The sequence below is a fragment of the Oncorhynchus mykiss genome, chromosome 10 (assembly GCF_013265735.2).
Source record: "Oncorhynchus mykiss isolate Arlee chromosome 10, USDA_OmykA_1.1, whole genome shotgun sequence".
In the NCBI taxonomy this organism is placed as follows: Eukaryota; Metazoa; Chordata; class Actinopteri; order Salmoniformes; family Salmonidae; genus Oncorhynchus; species Oncorhynchus mykiss.
Genome location: NC_048574.1, coordinates 33,895,942 through 33,914,072, shown reverse-complemented (window position 1 = coordinate 33,914,072; position 18,131 = coordinate 33,895,942). Strand labels below are relative to the sequence as shown.

The window sequence follows — 18,131 nt, the reverse complement described above, 5'->3', positions numbered from 1 at the left end:
CTGTGTATGGAATTACTTCAGTGACAAAAAAATAGTTAAACGTGTATTTATTTTTTTTAATCATTTTATGATTTTTCTTAAATCTCTCAGATATAGGAAAGACACTTCAAAACATACTTCCTTTTTATTTTTTGGGACTATTTTGCCATGTCTGAATATGTTATTCAATGCGTTTCTATGGGCTAATAGCAGTAAGGCCAAATTCAATGTTTCATCAATTTTTTTTTAAACATATTTTGGGGGGATGCTTAAAGGGGTATAAATGAACCTTGGCATGATGATCTTAAAACAATGACACACGTTAGCTTAGTAGAAACCCAACCCCGGGCCCTTAGGGGGTTTAGTACTGAAAAAACATGAAATGTCATTGATACAACAATATTTTTATTTGGAGAGTTTGAGTTTTATGAGACTCATGAGTGCTTTTACATAAAAAGGAATTAGTGATAATCAATGACTGTCGTTCAAATTCATTTCAGATGAATTACCCAACAATCCACCCCTATCACCACTCAATCACTGACTCAGTTCCTCACTCACTTATTCACTCACTCACCCAGTGACACACCCCACCCACAACCTGTGCGGGCGTCCTCCTCTATCCGTGCCTCTAAACAACCCATTGCCAGTCATTCATGTCAAACTGTGAAGGATCATTTGGGGAACAGCCTTTTTATTAATAAAATTTGAACTGTGGGTTAGTTTCTCTTTATTTCAGTGCCACCATGGTGAACACCATGTTAAAAATAAAAAGCGACATTTTGTTAAAAGGAATATCATAATGAAGACAATTAAAACAAATAATATAAACTGCCATTAATGACCTCACAGCATTCTTATCAAACTCTCCCTCCAGGACTAAAATAGAAAGAAAAATGGGCCAGGGGAAACAACAACTAAAACTGTGTAGTTACATCCACACTTTAGATAGACACTTCCCATAGATTTTGATTTGGTTTGAAGGGGGGATTGTCTCAAGTTTTTCCCTGTAGAGGAGCATCACGGCAATGCAGCGACAATAAATCTATTGAGGAGGAGAGTGAGAGCCTTGAAGACTCTACCTAGTGCACTGAGAATAGGGGCTCTGTCTGGACATTTTTTTGGGGGGTGTCGTGAAGTGCAAACCGTTATATCTCTGACCCTCCCTGTTCTAACTAACTTCCTTTACCATCCTGGCAAATTAGCAGTGGTAAACTACACCTGAATACATAGCTGGGGTTTGTCCCGCCCTGTAAGTATACTAACATAGTTATTTTTCATTACAGTACAGTATAGAGCAAATAGTATCAATATAATTTTCATAATCTTTTTTCATATTGCACCATCAGAGTATGCGACACAGAGAAAGATCAACAGAGACTCCATTTCCTAATCAAAACGAGATATGTGCAAACATGACTACGGACTTTATTAACCAAATCAATTCTTCCCTGTAATATCCACAAATAAAAGTGATTTCTCTTTTATATATATATATATTTATAGTAATAAGAATAATAAATCTTCACATTGGATCATTTCATTGTGTGACAAAAATGGTCAACTGGGCTGTCCAGTCGTGATCATAATCCTCTTAATCGTCTTTAATTGGTCAGTACCCATGCATCCATAGGAAATAGATTTTTTTCTTCAAAAAAGTAATAATTTGAGAGCAGCTGACAAGTTTGGACTGGTGTCGATTGCTTCCATCCCAGATTTCTCCAGAGTTTCATTCAGTGTTTTAGAGGAAGTTTCCATAGAAAAAAATGACAAGCTCCAAATTATCATCTCATACTCTGGGAAAAAAGTTGTCCAGGTTCTAATTCAAATAGTGTAGTAATGGTAATAATTGATCAATTGTAATCAATAATTAATAATCATTAATAGTTGAGAACTAAGAACAAATAATCACTGATTAATAATTAATGATTAACAATAATAATCAAGAATAAATAATGTTCCCTCATAACAAAATTATTTTGGCAAGCTCCACGTGGAGTCATTTCAGATGAATGAATTTACTCACAAGTTTAAAAAAAAAAACAAAGAAAGAAAGCTCCAAAAATAAATAAAAGAAGATTAGTAAAAGGTACCCCTCCTTTAAGAAGAAAGGGGACATTATATACAGGACTGTGTGGTGAGAGTCAGTTTACTGCACTTGTAAGTGTAATAAGTCCAGTGTTAGTGTGAGTTTTAGTCTGGCCCCATGCCACTGATGTTATACCAGCGTGTAGGACTTTGCGTAGGGGTTGTTGGTCTGTTTGAGGTGTCCTCGTGAGTCCAGCAGGGACTCTTGGGAGGTGCTAAGCTTGGCGGCCTGGGCCAGCTCTGAGCCCTCTCTGTGAGGCAGGGTGGCTGCTGAGCCGGGTTGCCACTGGGCCACTGGGTCCCTGCTGCTGGCCCTGTTGCTGGCTTGGGGGGCCTCCGTGGGAGTTGGGGGTGCCATGCGTGATGGCCGTTTCAGGGAGCGACTCTTCTGGGGCTCCAAGCAGGCCTGGCCCATGGCCCCCTCCCCCCCGGTGCCACCCCTCCCTCCAGTGCCCGAGGACGACATGCCGCGGTTCAGCAGGAAGTCCATGCGCAGGTAAGGAGGCAGGTGCACTAGCTCGCCCCCTAAAGGACAAAGGAAGGAAAGAGAGGGGAGTTAGTTATGATGCATTGTGTTTTATGGACAACAACCCCATAGAAAACACATATGGCCAGTGGAAATATGGAAAAATCTCAGCTCAAAACACTTCAGTAAAGAGAAATGACTGCCTCTGGGGGAAAGGTTAGGTGAGATACAAGCTCATCACATCTTCCACACCAACCCACAAAACTAGGGTAGTGTATATGCCAAAGTCATCCATAGATTCTGACAGACTATTAAAGTATACTGCTTTGTCTGGTTATTGAGGTAATATGCCAAAGAATGTTCTTCATCTGAATTTGGCCTTGACCAACATGAAATGAAATGGCAATATATTACAATGTCATTAAACCCCCCCCAGATTCCATTATACTTATTAGGTTAATGGAGGGAGAAGGAGACTGTCGCTTTTCTATAACATAAATAAGTAATGTTATAGATTTAAGACTCCAGCGCTGCTCATTACAAATGTATCTGAGTAAAGTCTACAGAGTTTAATAAAATATAACTATAATGAACCAAAACTATATAGAATGAATAAGATGAAGACTTCAACAAAAATACTGATTTCATGAGGTGAAGTGGCCTCAAACAGATTTAGGTGGTTCAATGTTCAAGCTTGGTCATCCTGCAATGGAGTTTAGTCAATAGAATAATCTTCATTAATACATTACCTTAAGTAATACATGAATCTATTGAAATCACTGTCTGCAAAACTCCACATTTGTTGCTGCAAGTAGCATTACTAGGGTTGCAAAATTCTGGGAACTTTCAATAAAACCCCTGTTTTTCCAGAAATCCGTGTTGGAAGATTCCAGGTTTCATGTTTATTCCCTGCCGATTCCAGGAATCCTCCATCCGGGATTTCGGGAAAACCAGGGAATTTATTGATAGTTCCCAGAATTGTTCAACCCTAAGCATTACTAGACCATTATCTTCAGAACAGTTAAATTGATATATCAGCAGTAAATATTGACGAACCCCTAACCCTGGGATATGATCTAGTTTGCCTAACATTTACGAGGGAGAGGGAAATGGCCCTGAATTGATACGTTTGGTCTGACAGACCAGCGTTGTGTTTTAAATGCACATTACAGAGTTTGTTAGTTTTTATTGGCATTTAAAGAACATAATAGCTTGAAATGTTAAGACACAGAGTTATTCAATTCAGCTACAGTTCCGCATACATGTAACAGACCATAGACTAAACCCACAGTCTATATATGAAGAAAGTATGTATCAGATCTTAAAGTGAACATTAGGGTTAGGATTAGCGTTAGTGCTTGGGGGGGGGGGGGGGGGGCCCTCAAACCAAAGCATTACAGGCATGGTGAAGGCTAACAAACATTAGCAACAGAGCTCAGAGTTAGCTGCAGCAGAGTTTGTCTACGTGGCCTCACCCGGTCTGTGAGCTTTGGGTGCGGCCATGTTCATGACTCGGCTGACATCCTGAGGCTTGGGCGGGGAGGCAGTGAACCTGCAGATGCCTGACTCGGAGGGTGTGCTGGACGTCAGGCTGTCTGTGTAGTCATTGGTGCCTGCTGTCATCTGCTCCGACGACGTATCCGAGATGAAGCACTCTGTGATGGTAAACTTGGCGTGCCGCAGCTGCTCCTCCATCTTGGCGTGCTCGTAGGCCCGCGCCAGCTCCTCGTAGGTGGACGAGGCGCTCTCTGTGGACACCATGCTGCTCCGTGCCCGGTCTATACCAGGGGTTAAGGTTAGAGGCCATGTTAGTAGAGCAGTTAGGGGATAATGCTAGCATTAGCATTGTTATAAACTGTTGGCATTGTTGAAAGTTCTATAGTAGGCCGATCTGTTTTTATTAAAGAGGTGAGAGGTGTTGTTATGGTTAAGGGTGATGTTACAGACATTCTTATATGGGGACTGTTATAGCAGTTGTTGCAGACTTGTCTCATCTTCAGGTGCGTTGTTACCTGTGTCCTGAGATGGGCTGACGCTGTAGCTGTCACTCTCCTTGTCCACAGAGCCGGTCACCCGTGGCGTGGGCAATCTCCAGTCAGTGCTCAGGGTGTGGGCCGAGACTGGCGGGTGTGGTCGGTTCAGGGTCCACTGGCTAGCGTAGCGGTTGCGTGCGGCAGGGCCTGCTTTGGCTGTGCGGCGGGCTGTGGGATCTGACAAGGAAAGATACAGAAAATGACATCACAGTCACACACCAGGGTGTTATGTCACATAGCAAGAGGTCATCTTGAGAACTGCAATGCTCTGTTTTTTTAAGCTGACTGTGAGTGTTTTTAAGGGTGGCAGTAAGTGTGTATCTGGCAATAGCAATGACGGATGGACACCCAATCCTCACATAAACCAACAAAAAGAAAACGGCCACCATCACAATATCTCACCTGGAGTTCATCTCAGGATGTCCACACAAATACATATAGCTTACAATAACAGTGAGAAAAAGGTTTGATTGGGTTGATTGCAGTCCTCCACAAATACGTACATTTTTGATTGGATGCAATACACATACAGTGGTGCAAAAAAGTATTTAGTCAGCCACAAATTGTGCAAGTTCTCCCACTTAAAAATATGACAGAGGCCTGTAATTTTCATCATAGGTACACTTCAACTATGACAGACAAATTGAGAAAAAAAATCCAGAAAATCACATTGTAGGATTTTTAATGAATTTATTTGCAAATTATGGTGGAAAATAAGTATTTGGTACAGGCCTCTCATCTTTTTAAGTGGGAGAACTTGCACAATTGGTGGCTGACTAAATACTTTTTTGCCCCACTGTACATAATCATTCATGTTTAGAATTGAAAATAATATAACAGCAATAATCACTGTTTTGAAAGTAAATGCTTATCAGTGTGAACAACATCAGTAGAGATGGTAGGAGCAGTGCTCCTAATGCTTCTGATGACTCTCTGAGGACTGGAGCTGAATCAAACCAGTCTGTTGTCTGGAATCAAGTCTAGCTGAATAAATTCCAGCTGTATGAATGCAATCCTGATTGCACTTATTAATTCTAGCTCCACCGCTAGTAAAGTAAAGAGGATGTCCGTACTGGACTTACTGGTTCCTGGCCTAGCATCAGATACATCCACTAGAGGTCCGGTGGCCTGGGACAGGGACTGGTAGTGGACGGTGTGGGTAACCGTAGATGACTTCTGTTTCTGAGTCTCCCCAAAGTCATTGTCAGTCAGCAGCACTGTGGACCTGTCGTCTGAAATAGAGAGAATCATTTCACAAACATGGTCACCACAGTACGATGAGAATCGCCACAGTAGGTACTACTACCACATAGAAGGCCACAGATATGTGATACTCACATATTGTTATCCAATGTTACACTCGTATTTCCTACTTGGAAGCTCATTATGAGTTTTGACATGTCCGGGAGCTTTCCGGGAGTTTCAGTCCAAAGTTTCCGATAATTCAGAGAACACATGAAAGCAGCATAATGTATCAGTGTCCACTCACCGACTGTCTCCATGGTGTCTCTCTCCTCTATGAGCAGCTGGGCTCGGGGGATGTCGATGTGCATTCTAAGGGTCTGCTGCTGCTTGTTGATGGTGTCTGCAGGTCGTGTGTTTTTACTGGGGAACACAGGAAACAACATACACTGGTCAATAAGGACCTCATTACACTGCATCAGATATTCAGAAACGTGTGATTCTAATATGATTCTATAGATACAGTATTGAATGTTTTTTTCTTCCATTAATACATTAGACAATAGTAACGGTCTATAAAGTTATATGTCAAACTGCTCATGCTTACCTCATCAGCATCTCTGCCAAACTTTTCGCATCTACAGAGCAAACAAGAACAAAAATCACATTACATACAGATGATACTCACACTATACTTGACAATAGTTACCGAAATTTGACAGAAATCTAACCAATCAGGCGTTGCCCTGTTGCTGCTGTGACCTCTCACCTCTGAGCCTCTTCAGTCTCTGTTCCCTCCTCCTCCTCCTGAGGACTAGAAGCAGGACGAAGACCAGCACGATTCCCACCAGCACACAGGAGATGATGGTCACCATCTTCAGACCCTCGTTACTGGACGTACTGTCCACACTCACCGTTGGAGCCTTCACCAGTGGAGCAATGGTACCTTGAGACAGGTCATAGAGATGTCATAGTTTATGTCAGCTAATGACATGTGTTATGACAACATTATGTAGTTTGATGCACAACACCCTCAGCGGGGCTGGGTAAATGAGGTTTTCAGGGGAATTGGAAGAGAGCCTGTAATGAGACTTCCGCTTTGGTGACACTTCATCTTAACTCCTCCTCTATATTTAGTGGATTGGTTGAATAGTCCAGAAGAGAAACTCCCTGACAGTTTTCTTTCTCGTCAGGACCAAAATGTGGGGCATCCCGCTCAGGCGTTTCCTTTACGCCTGCTACGTTAGGTTACTTGTACAATAACTAGAAGGTTGTCAAGTGTCGCAACCAGACCTGGTAGACGAGAGAATGACTGCAAAAAAATCATCCAAACACGAACACATATTAAGCCTATACAGCAGTGGAGGCTGGTGTGAGGAACTATAGGAGGACAGGATAATTTTAATGGCTGGTAATGGTTTCCATATGTTTGATGTATTTAATACCGTTCCCATAATTCCATTTCAGCCATTACAATGAGCCAGTCCTCCTATAGCTCCTCCCACGAGCCTCCTCTGCTATGCAGTGTCTTTCGATGAATAGTAAATACTAAATGAGCTTTGTGTTAATGTTTAAAACATGGATCAAGCACTTGGCACAAGGTAACAGTGCCTCTATATCTTGCATCCCAATCTTAATGTATTTTCCATCAAACCCACCCAATCTGCTCCAACAAGCTGCTGCAGCACTGCGCTAGCTGCAATCAGCACCTGACATTCTGCCAAACTGGCAGTAATGCCCACTTGACAGAAGATCAACTCAACCTTCTTAGCTGAAAACGAAGCTATTTTTTCCCCTTTTACACTTCCTGGATGGCTGGGGGGTTAGATGGATGTGGGGGGGACAAATAGACTAGAGTCTAGTGAAGGTGTGTGTGTGTGTGTGTGTGTGTGTGTGAAATCGCCACGACCACTGGAGTCAGCAGAACATCTACTTGAGGTACTTTACTGCCCCATTCATCAGTTAGGCCTAGAGCCTTTTAAAGCCCGGACCAGGAAAGACTAGCATGAGACAGCCACTTTAATGGCAGGGAGGAGAGAAGAGCTCCAAGGACCAGTAAATAGCTAAATATGAGGTAATTTCCTTCTCCTTCAAGGCATAGGACATACTGTAAATTAATGTTTTTGATGGAAACTCAGGCAGTTGTGAAACAATTTTCAAGGAATGGTTAGGTAAATGACATTTAAACTACAGTTCTTCATTCTTTATTCAGATATCCTGAATAAGTCACTATAAGCGTGTATAGACAAGTGAACTCACTGCCATCGTAGCTCAGAGTGGAAAACTTGACCCTCTTCTCTGCTGACCCGGCGCTGTTGAACACCTTCATCTGTAGTTCGTACCAGGTGGCCTCGGCCAGGTCATACAGGATGTAGCTCTTGGTCAGAGAGGTGCGTTGGGCTGTGGTCCACGTGGGAGACTCCACCGAACGGTACTCTAACGTGAAGGATGTGATTGGACAGCCGCCATTGTTCCAGCCAATCAGGTTGAGCCTGACACGCGTGGCATTGATACTGGTGAAGAGCTCCTGTTCTTTAGAGTACTGGGGTTCTGTTGGGGAGTGAGGAGAGAGGAGTCCACACAAACACTTCAATGAGAGGTCTTTCCATAAGAATGAGTTTTCCATTATTAACTGAGTAAAAGCAATGGGGTCACTATTTAATAAAAAACATTCACCCTACCTTTCCCATGAGTCTTAGCCTCGATGATCTCACTGATGCGACCTGGCCCCACAGCATTCTGGGCAGTCAGGGTGAACTTGTACCAGGTGCCACACTTCAGGTTCTCCAGTCGATAGGAACGCTCACTAGGGCTGATGGCAAAGTTGCCCCACTTCTCACTGTTGTCCTCTGAGTATTGCAGGATGTAGCCTGATGTGTGAGAGAGAGGTTAGGATGTTACAGTGTTGCCTGCTATTCAATAAAGTCAGTACGCTGTTGTCCAAGGGAAAACAAAAATCTCCAATAATAGTTAGTGTTGCTGCTAGCTGCGTTGGTGTCTGACCTCGTATGGAGCTGCCTCCGTTGTCTCCTGGTATCCAGGACAGAGTGATGGAAGTGGTGGTCGTCTTGGTAACGGTGAGACGTGGCTGGTCCGGGGGAACTAGAAGTAAAAATATGGATTTTATTTAAGTCCTTCTAACTCATGATGATATCCTTTCACTTCACTACCTATGATGAATACATGTCTATTTAGTATTGTTATGAACTGACCTGAAGACTGGTAAACTGGATTGTTCCACCACACCCTAACTGACTTACCTTGAACCTGCAGGTTGAGGATGATTTTATCTGGCCCAAAACTGTTGCTAGCCACACAGGTGTAGTTCCCAGAATCCTCAGCTTTCACTGTGCGGATGACCAGGCTGCCGTTGCCCTGAACAATGCGTCTACTGTCAATCACAGCAGGGGCGGGGCTTCCATTGCTGAATCACAAATGTACGAAAGACAGTCAGACAATGAACTACAGTGAGATACACCACAGAGAAAATATTTGAAAAGTATTGGATAATGTTACAATACTTTTATGTGTATAGGAATATGCGGCACATGTCAACAACCATGATTTTTTACATTCTGCTGATAAGTGTGAAAGGATACTGCAAACACACAAGGTCTTCATTGAAAATTGGCATTCCAAAGAGCCACTGTTTTTTCACTGATATTTAGTGTGTGTTATAAGTGACTCAAAACATGGTCTGTACGAAGTTCTACTGTCTGTCCTACATGCAGCATGATGTGTTGTACTCTGTACTCACGTCTCCTTGAGCCACTTGACCGTGGGGGCTGGGTCGCCCACCGCCTTACAGGGCAACACGATGTCCCTCATCCAGGGGGTGGTCACTGTGCCGTTGAATGTCAGGATCTGAGCTGGAGCTGCACACAAACACACCACAACCGGGTCAAATACTTTGGCTGACTTGATTTAGTTTTCCTGGTACAACAGAAGTAATGGAATAGACCCAAAGGTGGAAATCGATCCCAAATACTTTCAAGGGAAGCTCTATAAAAGCAGTGTAAACCAAGCAGCACAGTGCTGACAGCTTATCAGTTCTCACCAAGCAGCACCATGCTGACAGCTTATCAGTTCTCGTTAGGCAGCACAGTGCTGTCAGTTTATCAGTTCTCATTAAGCAGCTCATAGGCAGAGTTCTCTGGGTTGTGTCCCTTTAAATGTTCTGATCAAGGCTTTGACACAGTGAAAATGAGCTGATTACTTTTGTGTCTTCTAAAAACATTCAGAGACTGAGACACCTCATCTTACCATCTGTCTCAGGATAATGAGAAGGGAAACCATAAGCTCCACCTACCCTCGGCCTGGGGCTTGACGGTGATGATGTCGCTGGCGTTGCCACGGCCGGCTGCGGTGACGGCCACCACCCAGATGCTGTACTGGCGGCTCCTGCTCAGGTTGGGGATACGGTAGAAGAAGACGTCTGGCGCTGCTTCAAACTCACTGCTCACCTGTAGGAGGGGAGAGACCGACATGAAGTTAGTAGAGAGATACAGGACTTACTCCAAATGTCTGTACCAAGGTATCAATTATTAGAGTTGAATCATTGATGTCACAGCCCTGACAATTTTAGATAGAGGGTTTATAAGCCATCATCAGTCTCCCTGTAGCTTTGTGCACCATGCAGGCTTCTTATCTAGTCTAGCCCTTGAATCTGGTGCCTCCCTCTCCTCCAATTATGTCAGGTCTCTTAAATCTACTGTATGTCCATCACTGACATGCCTTTATCCCTGCACTCTGAAACCCAGTACTCTGTGCCCTCCTTACCGTGGGGTGTGGGTTAGAGCAGAAGACTGTGTATTTTCTGATGATGCCGTTGAGTTTGAGAGGAGGGAGCCACGACACAAACACCACAGAGTTAGACGCCGCCGCTGCCTTCACCCCAGCCGGAGGACCAGGAACTGGTGAGGGAAAAGTGAAATAGGGAAATATACATTATTACCCTTATCCTCATTTTGTGTATCTTCTAAGGAAACCAATCTGTATTTAAGTTTTGCCAGTGTCAAAATCAGTCATTCCAGTAACCGTGCCTGAATGTCTGATGCTACAGGGCGATCTGCAATATGCAGGAGCTGCAATTTTTCAGCTACTTATGTGAGTCTTCTGCACCAACTCAACAAAAATGTATATAATTTCACATCAAATTCAAACAGAAGTTCTGTCATAATTATTTCTACTTTTCAAAACGCTCTTACATAATGCAAGAGGGGATATGCAAATCTAGGCACGGTTTACCTACCACAGCTGACCCCTGACCTCTAGTATGATTAGTATGATGCAGTTCCCCCTACACAGTGATCTAAGGTCAGTTTAGCATCTTCCCCCTAATAGTTAAGGTTAGAATTTAGAGAGCGCAAGCTGATCCTAGAACAGTGCCTGAAGACTTCTTGTCTACTTGTGTGCGTACCGTCCTCCTTGGTGCGGGTGAAGATCTGCTCGCTGCGCACCCCGTCCCCGGCCCGGGTGAAGGTCAGCACCTGGATGCTGTAGTTGGTGTACTTCTCCAGACCATCCAGCTCCAGAGACGGCTTAGAGGTGGTCACGTTACGGATCTCCCCCAGCTCTGAGATAGGAGAAGGAGAGGAAGGGATAGAGGGCAATGAGAGGAAATAAGGGTAGGAATAAGGCAGAAAGAGAAGTAGGGAGCAAGGAAAAGAGACAGGGAAGAAGGGAGGGAGAAAAACAAGGATGTCAAATGCAGAATTACTGTAAATGTCAACTAACTTAGATGAAAAGTTGCTTGGTAAATACAGGTAAATACAAAACATTAAGAACACCTGCTCTTTCCATGACATAAACTGACCAGGTGAATCCAGGTGAAAGCTATGATCCCTTATTGATGTCACTTGTTAAATCCATTTCAATCAGTGTAGATGAAGGGGAGTAGACCGGTTAAAGAATGATTTTTAAGCCTTGAGACAATTGAGACATGGATTGGGTATGTGTGCCATTCAGAGGGTGAATGGGCAAGACAAAATATCCAAGTGCCCTTTGAATGGGGTATGGTGGTAGGTGCCAGGCGCACTGGTTTGTGTCAAGAACTGTAACGCTGCTGGGTGTTTCACACTCAACAGTTTCCTGTGTGTAGTAGCAGTAATAGTCCACCTTCTAAAGAACATACAGCCAACTTGACACAAATATGGGAAGCATTGGGTTCAACATGTGCCAGCATCCAGGTGGAATGCTTTCGACACCTTGTAGAGTCCATGCCCTGACGAATTGAGGCTGTACTGAGGGCAAAAGAGGGTGCAACTAAATATTAGGAAGGTGTTCCTAATGTTTTGTACACTCAGTGAACGCTTGAATAGTATAACACATACAGTACCAGTCAGAAGTTTGGACACACCTACTCATTGCTTTTTTTTGTATTTATTTTTTTACTATGTTCTACATTGTAGAATAATAGTGAAGACATCAGAACTATGAAATAACACATATGGAATCATGTAGTAAGCAAAAAAGTGTTAAAATGACCTAAATATATTTTAGATTCTTCAAAGTAGCCACCCTTTGCCTTGATGACAGCTTTGCACACTCTTGGCATTCTATCAAATAGCTTCACCTGGAATGCTTTTCCAACAGTCTTGAAGGAGTTCCCACATATGCTGAGCACTTGTTGGCTGCTTTTCCTTCACTCTGCAGTCCAACTCATTCCAAACAATCTCAATTGGGTTGAGGTTGGGTGATTGTGGAGACCAGGTCATCTGATGCAACACTCCATCACTCTCTTCTTGGCCAAATAGCCCTTACACAGCCTGGAGGTGTGTTTTGGGTCATTGTACTGTTGAAAAACAAATGATAGTCCCACTAAGCGCAAACCAGGTGTGAAGGCGCATCACAGAATGCTGTGGTAGCCATTCTGGTTAAGTGTGCCTTGAATTCGAAATAAATCACAGACAGTGTCACCAACAAATCCCCCCACACCCTCACACCTCCTCCTTCATGCTTCACGGTGGGAACCACACATGCAGAGATCCTCCGTTCACTTACTCTGCGCCTCACAAAGACACGGCGATTGGAACCAAAAGTCTCAAATTTGGACTCATCTAATGTCCAATGCTCATGTTTCTTGGCCCAAGCAGCTCTCTTCTTCATATTGGTGTCCTTTAGTAGTGGTTTCTTTACAGCAATTCAACCATGAAGGCCTGATTCACGCAGTCTCCTCTGAACAGTTGATGTTGAGATGTGTCTGTTACTTTTATTTATTTGGGCTGCAATTTCTGAGGCTGGTAACTCTAATGAACGTATCCTCTGCAGCAGAGGTGTGTCTTCCTGAGAGCCAGTTTCATCATAGTGCTTGATGGTTTTAGAAATTTTCCAGATTGACTGATCTTCATGTCTGACAGTAATGATGCACTGTAACTTCTCTTTGTTTATTTGAGATGTTCTTGCAATAATATGGACTTGGTCCTTTACCAAATAGGGCTATCTTCTGTATACCACCCCTACCTTGTCACAACACAACTGATTGGCTCAAACGCTTTAAGATGGAAAGAAATTTCACAAATTAACTTTTAACAAGGCCATTGTCAATTGAAATGCATTCCAGGTGACTACCTCATGAAGATGGTTGAGAGAATGCCAAGAGTGTGCAAAGCTGTCATCAAGGCAATGTCACTGTTATTCTACAATGTAGAAAAGAGTAAAACAAGACAAACCCTGGGATGAGTAGGTGTGTCCAAACTTTTGACTGGTACTGTACATACAACAATATGTCCAAGGATGTCATAGCAGTGATAGCACAGCCTTGAATCAAAACATGGACACAAATACAGGATTAAAAAGCCCTGTTCTGGTGTGTCTGACCTTGACGCTGATGATGCTTCTCTAAGTGTTGAATAATGGATGTCTCTCCCTCTCTCTATCTTCCCCTCCTCTACTGCAGTCTGGATTAGAGCCACAGTCTGTTAATGCTCCATCCTCCCTGTTAGTACACTTCCTTCTTCTTCCTCTCTTTTAATGCAGTCATTCAAACACAAACTGTCCCAAAGCAGCCATAGCATATGAAGAGCTCTGGAATCTACTAATCTCTGGCTCTATAACTCCATCTATAGTTGTGTTGTGGGCTAATCAGAACAGTTCTCTGAGATATAAACCTCATAGGTTTATGAGTCATAATAGTGTGATTTGGAAACGTGCAGTAAAATATATGCTGTATACTACAATAGCTGTGATCAATGAATTCTGACTCACTGTACTGTAGGTACTGTGCATTCGGTAAGTATTCTGACAATTTCCCTTTTTCCACATTTTGTTAGATTACACACTTATTCTAAAATGGATTAAATAAAACACTTTCCTCACCAATCTACACACAATACCTCATAATGACCAAGCAAAAACAGGTTTTTAGACATTTTTGCAAATGTATTACAAATAAAAATCAGAAATACCTTATTTACATAAGTATTAATTTGCTATGAGACTCGAAATTGAGCTTCATTTGCTATGCGATTCGAAATTGAGCTCAGGTGCATCCTGTTTCCATTGATCATCCTTGAGATGTTTCTACCACTTGATTGGAGTCCATCTGTGGTAAATTCAATGGCTTAGACATGATTTGGAAAGGCACACACATAAGGTCAAAAACCAAGCCATGAGGTCGAAGGAATTGTCCGTAGAACTCCAAGACAGGATTGTGTTGAGGCACAAATCTGGGGAAGGGTACCAAAATATTTCAGCAGCATTGAAGGTCGCCAAGGACACAGTGGCCTCCATCATTCTTAAATGGAAGACATTTGAAACCAACAACCCTGAGGAATTGGGGGAGAAGGGCCTTGGTCAGGGAGGTGACCAAGAACCTGATGTTCACTCTGACAGAGCTCCAGAGTTCTTCTGTAGAGATGGGAAAACCAGAAAAACAACCATAACTGCAGCACTCCACCAATCAGGCCTTTATGGTAGAGTGGCCAGACAGAAGCCACTCCTCAGTAAAAGGCACATGACAACACCACTTGAAGTTTGTCAAAAGGCAACTAAAGGACTCTCAGACCATGAGAAATACAATTCTCTGGTCTGATGAAACCAAGATTGAACTCTTTGGCCTGAATGACAAGCGTCACATCTGGAGGAAACCTGGCACCATCCCTACGGTGAAGCATGGTGGTGCCAGCATCATGCTGTGGGGATGTTTTTCAGTGGCAGGGACTGGGAGACTAGTCCGGATGAAAGATGAACAGAACAAAGTACAGAGAGATCCTTGATGAAAACCTGCTCTAGAGCGCTCAGGACCTCAGATTTAATCAATTTTAGAATAAGGTTGTAATGTAACAAAATCTGGAAAAAGTCAAGGGGTCTCAATACTTTCCGAATGCACAGTATATGAAATCCATAAAACGGCTGATAAATGTACACCATTGATGGGTGCAGAGTTTGATTACTGCAGTGACAGGCTGGTGCCAAATGTTTAGAGCAGTGTTGATGGATAAGACACAGTTGCTCCACCATCTTAGAAAAGGGGCCTATAGCCCCCTCTTCTGGTGCATGAGGTAAACAACCCATGATACTTTCCCAACAAAAGCATTTATATTGCTCACACTTAAAATATATGATGAACACAACAGGCCCTGGCTGAGGGTTTAGACAAGTGTCTTTGACAATAAATACATCAACATGATTTCTATCACACATATCACACATTCTTAGTATATTTTCAGTGTCTATATGGATTGCATTTGGATTACTGATACAGTGATCTTTTGGTTGTTCATTTAATTCCTTCTGACATTTCTTAATTTTAGATGTTAGATTATTTGTATACTAGTTTGACATTTTACTGCACTGTTAGGAGCTAGACATTTTACAGCACTATTAGGAGCTAGTAACACAAGCATTTTGCTGCACCCACTATAACATCTGCTAAAAACTGTGTACGCGACCAATGCACTTTGATTTGATTTGACCTGACATAATGAGTGGCATCTTTCATTTAAATTAATAAGATATGTATAATATGAATATGAATTGTTGTCAATGAGATATCAATATATACATAATAGATGTAATACATGGCTATGGAGCGGCAGGGTAGCCTAGTGGTTAGAGTGTTGGACTAGTAACCGAAAGGTTGCAAGTTCAAATCCCTGAGCTGACAAGGTACAAATCTGTTGTTCTGCGCCTGAACAGGCAGTTCACTGTTCCTAGGCCGTCATTAAAAATAAGAATTTGTTCTTAACTGACTTGCCTAGTTAAATAATGAAAAAATGACTGTAGTACTCCAGTTGGGAGTGTGTCCCAATATGACATGCACTGTTACTATGCAAACTAGATTGTGTTGCTTTTCAATTGGTGCATCCAGGGGCCATCAGAGGGGATGTAATATGACAGATGAGGAGTCAGAAGCCATCACTCTGACGTCTCTCCAGCATGCCATGCCAGGCTGTCTGACTTGGACTAGAGTCACTGCTAATATGTCTCATTCTCATCCCACTTGGGTGGGTGTAATCATGTTGATATTGTATACATTGGAGGCTACGGACTAGGGCAGTCTAACTCTCTCTTTGTGTGCCTGGATGTGAAACGGCTAGCTAGTGGTGCGCTAAATAGCGTTTCAATCGGTGACGTCACTTGCTCTGAGACCTTGAAGTAGTGGTTCCCCTTGCTCTGCAAGGGCCGCGGCTTTTGTGGAGCGATGGGTAACGATGCTTCGAGGGTGACTGTTGATGTATGCAGAGCGTCCCTGGTTCGCGCCCAGGTCGGGGCAAGGGGACGGGCGTAAAGTTTATACTGTTACATTGATGAGGCGGACTGCAATAGCATCGAATAGTCCCTGCGATATGCAACTGTTCAGGGAAGTCAGGAACCAATACACGCAGTCAGTCAGGAAATAATACTTATTTTCCACCATAATTTGCAAATAAATTCATAAAAAATCCTACAATGTGATTTTCTGTATTTTTTTTCTCTCATTTTGTCTGTCATAGTTGAAGTGTACCTATGATGAAAATTACAGGCCTCTCATCTTTTTAAGTGGGAGAACTTGCACAATTGGTGGCTGACTAAATACTTTTTTTGCCCCACTGTATATCAATGATGTTGCTCTCTCCAGGCGATTCCCTGATCCACCTCTACGCAGACGACACCATTCTGTATACTTCTGGCCCTTCCTTGGACACTGTGCTATCCAACCTCCAAACGAGCTTTAATTCCATACAACACTCCTTCCGTGGCCTCCAACTGCTCTTAAACGCTAGTAAAACCAAATGCATGCTTTTCAACCGTTCGCTGCCTGCACCCGCACGCCCGACTAGCATCACCACCCTGGATGGTTCCGACCTAGAATATGTGGACATCTATAAGTACCTAGGTGTCTGGCTAGACTGTAAACATCTCCAATCCAAAATCAAATCTAGAATCGGCTTTCTATTTCGCAACAAAGCCTCCTTCACTCACGCCGCCAAACTTACCCTAGTAAAACTGACTATCCTACCGATCCTCGACTTCGGCGATGTCATCTACAAAATGGCTTCCAATACTCAGCAAACTGGATGCAGTTTATCACAGTGCCATCCGCTTTGTTACTAATGCACCTTATACCACCCACCACTGCGACCTGTATGCTCTAGTCGGCTGGCCCTCGCTACATATTTGTCGCCAGACCCACTGGCTCCAGGTCATCTACAAGTCCATGCTAGGTAAAGCACCGCCTTATCTCAGTTCACTGGTCACGATGGCAACACCCACCCGTAGCACACGCTCTAGCAGGTGTATCTCACTGATCATCCCTAAAGCCAACACCTCATTTGGCTGCCTTTTCTTCCAGTTCTCTGCTGCCTGTGACTGGAATGAATTGCAAAAATTGCTGAAGTTGGAGACTTATCTCCCTCACCAACTTTAAACATCTGCTATCTGAGCAGCTAACCGATCGCTGCAGCTGTACATAGTCCATCGGTAAATAGCCCACCCAATTTACCTACCTCATCCCCATACTGTTTCTATTTATTTACTTTTCTGCTCTTTTGCACACCAGCATCTCTACCTGCACATGACCATCTGATCATTTATCACTCCAGTGTTAATCTGCTAAATGGTAATTATTCGCCTACCTCCTAATGCCTTTTGCACACAATGTATATTGACTATTTATTTATTTATTTTATTTAAAAAAATTCTACTGTGTTATTGACTTGTTTATTGTTTACTCCATGTGTAACTCTGTGTTGCTGTCTGTTCACACTGCTATGCTTTATCTTGTCCAGGTCGCAGTTGTAAATGAGAACTTGTTCTCAACTAGCCTACCTGGTTAAATACAGGTGAAATAAAATAAAATAAAATGCTGTTGACCCGGATCACTGGTTGCTGCAGAAAAGGAGGAGGTCAAAAGGGGGGTGAGTGTAACGGATGTGAAATGGCTAGCTAGTTAGCGGTGGTGC

The 18,131-nt window shown here is 43.0% G+C and overlaps 1 protein-coding gene across 3 annotated transcripts in view; it reads right to left on the bottom strand.

The window, feature by feature from the left end:
• Positions 1-656: 656 nt before the first annotated feature.
• Positions 657-18,131, bottom strand: part of dscama (Down syndrome cell adhesion molecule a) — a 183,152-nt gene continuing 165,677 nt past the window's right edge. Inside the window, exons 19-33 of one of the 3 annotated variants that reach the window (XM_036990092.1) lie at positions 11,168-11,323; positions 10,528-10,661; positions 10,058-10,211; positions 9,506-9,623; positions 9,009-9,172; positions 8,752-8,850; positions 8,430-8,618; positions 8,008-8,298; positions 6,518-6,694; positions 6,356-6,386; positions 6,056-6,171; positions 5,640-5,798; positions 4,546-4,743; positions 4,009-4,311; positions 657-2,592 (exon numbers count right to left, since the gene is read on the bottom strand). In XM_036990092.1, coding sequence (XP_036845987.1) covers positions 2,198-2,592; positions 4,009-4,311; positions 4,546-4,743; positions 5,640-5,798; positions 6,056-6,171; positions 6,356-6,386; positions 6,518-6,694; positions 8,008-8,298; positions 8,430-8,618; positions 8,752-8,850; positions 9,009-9,172; positions 9,506-9,623; positions 10,058-10,211; positions 10,528-10,661; positions 11,168-11,323 — 2,684 coding nt within the window. In that variant the 3' untranslated portion in view covers positions 657-2,197. The remainder of the gene's footprint in view (positions 2,593-4,008; positions 4,312-4,545; positions 4,744-5,639; positions 5,799-6,055; positions 6,172-6,355; positions 6,387-6,517; positions 6,695-8,007; positions 8,299-8,429; positions 8,619-8,751; positions 8,851-9,008; positions 9,173-9,505; positions 9,624-10,057; positions 10,212-10,527; positions 10,662-11,167; positions 11,324-18,131) is intronic. The other 2 variants (XM_036990093.1, XM_036990095.1) reach the window with 2 other exon arrangements.